Source organism: Medicago sativa, chromosome 7, assembly GCF_051527215.1.
Source record: "Medicago sativa cultivar Bolivia chromosome 7, Bolivia_mono, whole genome shotgun sequence".
Taxonomy (NCBI): domain Eukaryota; kingdom Viridiplantae; phylum Streptophyta; class Magnoliopsida; order Fabales; family Fabaceae; genus Medicago; species Medicago sativa.
In genome coordinates this window covers 28,081,881-28,086,485 of record NC_140755.1, presented here as the reverse complement: position 1 = coordinate 28,086,485, position 4,605 = coordinate 28,081,881, and the positions used below count along the sequence as shown (strand labels likewise).

At 32.4% G+C, this 4,605-nt stretch overlaps 1 protein-coding gene across 2 annotated transcripts; it reads right to left on the bottom strand.

Moving 5' to 3' along the window:
- Positions 1-329: 329 nt before the first annotated feature.
- LOC146905336 (teosinte glume architecture 1-like) lies at positions 330-4,083 on the bottom strand. 2 transcript variants are annotated; one of them, XM_085722850.1, is made up of 4 exons: positions 3,905-4,083; positions 2,998-3,428; positions 2,459-2,595; positions 330-1,383 (listed from the first exon to the last, which is right to left on the bottom strand). In XM_085722850.1, exons 2-4 carry the CDS (start codon positions 3,357-3,359, stop codon positions 782-784), a joined length of 1,101 nt encoding a protein of 366 aa, XP_085578976.1. In that variant the 5' UTR covers positions 3,360-3,428; positions 3,905-4,083; the 3' UTR covers positions 330-781. The 2 variants fall into 2 exon arrangements, with proteins under 2 accessions (XP_085578976.1, XP_085578978.1); XM_085722852.1 differs by having other exon boundaries at positions 4,056-4,083.
- Positions 4,084-4,605: the final 522 nt, after the last annotated feature.

The following is a 4,605-nucleotide window of genomic DNA, read 5'->3' as shown; positions in this document are numbered from 1 at the left end:
CAGATGACTCCGCTCCGCTTTGTAATCTTAACATATATCTAAGTCCCTTAATTTCCATTTTGTGTTGTCTCCGACAAAAAATCTTTCAATTGTGTTCTAATAAAGTGAAATCCTACTTAAGTCAAACACTAAATAGTAAATAAATGTACTTCAACTCGTTTCTATCATCAATCCATCTGTTCAACACTCAAGTTTCTTAATGGTTAAATGAAAAGATTAACCACATCTGTAGCTTTCAAATCTTATCCTATTAGGTAGGATGGATTATCTATCATAATTGTTTACTATTAGTGATATTATTATATTATTATCTAATCACAACCAAGATCTCAAAAGAATCCAAAAACCTTCAATTAATAAAACTTTTGAACAGTTCAAAGTGATTCATCACAACTGAGACAATATTGTTAATGACAGACAATCCAATTCATCTTCAGCACAAAAATCAATTGTGCTTAACATTTGAATTGATGGAAACAAAGTAAACTAACTGAAAGATTCAACAAGTCTATTAATAATTAGAATACACACAATGTTTACCATAGGGGTCCAGCGCAAGTGGTTAATGCGCAATGTGTTCGAATGTTGTAATTTCCAAGGTATTGAGTTCAACTCGTACATAAGGAAATGAGTACACATAATGTTTCGAAAACCAATAATTCCATAAATTTCCCAACAAAGACCAAACAACTTGGTGTTGGGAACTCTGGGGGAGCGTCAGGAGCAACAATAAACTAATGACCGGAACAACCAAAATGCCTTGACACCACTCAGCTAGACGCTACTCCCAGAAGAATGGAAGAGTCACTGAGTTATCATTTTCGATCAATCCATTAGGACCCATTTGCAGCATCCCATTGCAATGAAGGTTTGTTGTGTTTCCATCTAGAACAAATACCGGTCCATTCGGCTTATCTTTCGCCTTTCCGGAGTACGAGTACTCCTTCGTAGCATCAAAATGCAACGTTCCAGACGAAGATTGTGTTGGACTGTTGTTGATGCTTGACTGCATCAAACTCAACTCTGAGCTTTGTGTTTGAAGTGTTGACAGAAGATAGAGAGCACAACCCGAGTCAAAAGATCCGGGCTTGCCATCAGAAGAGAGCTTCCTACCACCTTTTTCACCTGCGGATGAACCAACGGCACCGCGGATGGGATGGCTGATAGGAGTTCCAGGTGCTGCTTTGTTAACATCGCCGGACTTAGGGAGAATTTCTTGCCAATGAGGATGTCCCTTATCCTGTTTATGTTTGTCGATTCGATACAAAAGTCTTTGATGATCATAACCAGATTCAGCTTCAGTTATGGAAGTTGCAGGCCAAATGTTTCTCATAATAGGATTGACATATGTCTGAGGGCTACCAAAGTGCAGGATTCTAGGTCCTAAAATTGTACAAAGAGAAAACAGTGTTAAAACTCCATATTACCTGTGCTTGTGGAAGACAAAAATAATGTAATTAATTATGACTAGAAAAAAAAACAGATGTCAGCAGTAAGCATATTAGTTAAGTTTGAACATGCCGGAAATCAAGGATCAAGATTCTCTGCAGTTGGGATATTATGAATTCACGCAGTCAACACATCCGTGACTGTTGGATCAAGATTGGACCGTGCGAATTTTCAGCACAGTATTTTGAATTTTCGAAAAGATCAAAATCAACAAATTTTGTAAAATGTCCGATCTAAATCCAACAGTTACTAAAGCACTAATCGTGTAAATGCAGGGCATCCATTTTTTGCAATTGAAATCCATGGGGAAATATTAGCAAAGTTTCATATTTCTCCACCATCTTTCTTGTGAAAATAAAGACGGAAGGTCACTTTCTTTGTCATTAAATTTGATTAGAGAGAGGATTGGAAGAGCTTATTTAAACTTATCTTATGACATAAACACTTGCGCTTATTTAAACTTATCTTATGACATAAACACTTGCGCAAGTATTTGGAAAAGCAAATGAAAATAGATTACGACATGTTTGTTAAGTTGCTTTTAACATATTTGCTAAGCATCACCTAGAAACTTATTGCACTAAGCTAATTTTAGCTTTACCCAGAGTTTTTATGCATTCCCTCTTCAATAGTAGAATCAGCTTAAACATAAACTCTTTCACAATAAGCACTTATAAAGTATGTTTTTAATTAAGTTGTATATCCAAAAGTCGCTAAATAACTATAGCTAATTATTGAGCTTAGCTCAGAATTCAGTTCATGGTAAATAAAAATTTGAAACAAATTTTGAGAGATACTCTAAATTCTATTGTCAAAACCTTATGGATTGTTATGTATATGTGATTTCTTACTTATTCATCATGCGTATCTTCTTCCATAAAAAACGTTATATCTTCTTCATAATTCCCTCTTTCATCTCAGGTTTGACAATCATAAAACTGAGATCTTGTTAAACATCAACAGAAATAAGCCATCTATCTTAGAATCATGAGATACAAAAGACACAAACCTTTGTAATTGTACATGAATTTCTCAGCAGCCATGAAAAGAGAAGGCGGCTGAGGTTTCCTTCTGCGCTTATTATGTCCATCAAGACGTTTCCTGCAACTCCTCTTAACCTCATCAAACTCCGCAAGTGAATGAAACCTACATCAAATTGACATCACCCCATGTTACAAAACAACCTCAAAACATGGTATGTTTGGATTGTTATTATTAAGCTTATCTATTCAAATAAGCCAATTTTAGAATATTCAGATAGCTTCTATATGGAAACAGCTTATGACATGTCAAGTTGTTTTCAGCTCATTTTCATATTCTTTGCAGAATAGCTTATGAAATCAACTTCTAGCTTATATGAAAACAGTTTGACTTTATTTTATACTGTTATAGAAATAACGTGCACATAAATACATAAATCATAAACACTTATAATGATAAACAAAAATGCTATAAGCTTATTAAATAAGCTGTTTATTCAAACATGACAGTAAAACAACAAAATTCAACAAGTTATCAACCCGAAACAAACAACTTCAATTCATATACCTGCTGCATTGTTGGCAGAACCTCTGCTGCTTACCTCCAACCAACACAACAGGAGTTTTGGAATGCTTTTCGCACACCCTATGACGCTTATGATACTCTCTACAATCACTAAGATCAGAGTTACATCCATCAACCGAGCAAATCATATTCTGCGATCCATTTTGCAAACGCGCTCTTTTCAACGATCTAGTAGGTGACGACGACGACACAGCTTTTGAATCTTCCTTTCCTGAATCATGAACTGATTTCTCCAATGAATCAGAAGCCTGATCACCAAGCCTCAAATCCATTGAATCTCCTTCATTTTTCAACTCCTCCAATCCAGATGGATCCCAAGCAAACTCTTTCCAATCCCAATCCATAAAACCAAACTAATCACACTTCAAAACTATTTTCTTCAAATTCTTTAAACCCTTTTCAATATGCTAAACCTACCACAAAGTACTCAAAAACACAAGAATCAGAATCTAAGATAAATCACTTTATATTTTTCACAACAAAATGAAAGAAAACTTTGACTTGTGAGAATCAAATTTAGTATAAAGTTGATCAGAGGAAACATTAAGAATAAATACCAAGTTCTCAAAATTTTAAATTGAATCCATCACAAGCATAAGAAATAAAAAATTCAAAATAAAAAAATTAAATAATAAAAACATATTAAATTAAAAAAAGAAGCAAAAGAATATTAGAAGATATCCTTTTATAAATTAAAGACCACAAACACTAAGGTCCCCTCAAACTAAAGTGATGTGTTTATAAAAAAAATTAAATTAAATTATGTCAATTCAAGACTTTATAGTTATCTATAATAGAAAATTAACATAAGGTTTTAATGATTTAAAGAGACCAACTACACCTAACAAACATAGTAATCTAAAATTAAATTTGGTTAAAATTTTCTTACAATTGTAGATGATTTTCCAAGACAATGGGCAGAGAAGAAGCAAGACCCATGTTTGACGTTTTTTTTTTTTTTTTTTATATGAGGAAGAAGATAATAAAAAGAAAGAATTTGTTAGAAAAAATAGGTATGTTGGAATGAAAAAGTAGCTCACCAAATCTCATCATTCATTGAGCTCTAGTGGTGGATTTAGAGGCAGAAACCACATTAATAGGAATATATTATTATACACTATGGTATTATAGTTATCTTTACTTAGCAAAAATAAATAAGTTATGGGAAAGAGTGAGATCTGTTTTATTTTTTTGTGTGGAGGGAGTGTTACTGTTATGTGATTTTCATATCACGATAATAGTCGTTTTGATATGAGAAATCACAATAGTATTTTAATGTAATGAAATTTTAAAATAGTTTATGATTGTACATTTCGTTAATCAAAATAATCTTTGAAATTAAAAGACTTCCTTAATATTGTTATATCGATCTTTTAATATACTTACTTATTCTCATTTCAATCTCAATATAAAAAGAATTATTGTGAGTAGTGAGAAATTATTTTAGTGCCAAAAACTATTTTGATTAAAAGACTTCCTTAATATTGTTATATCGATCTTTTAATATACTTACTTATTCTCATTTCAATCTCAATATAAAAAGAATTATTGTGAGTAGTGAGAAATTATTTTAGTGCCAAAAACTATTTT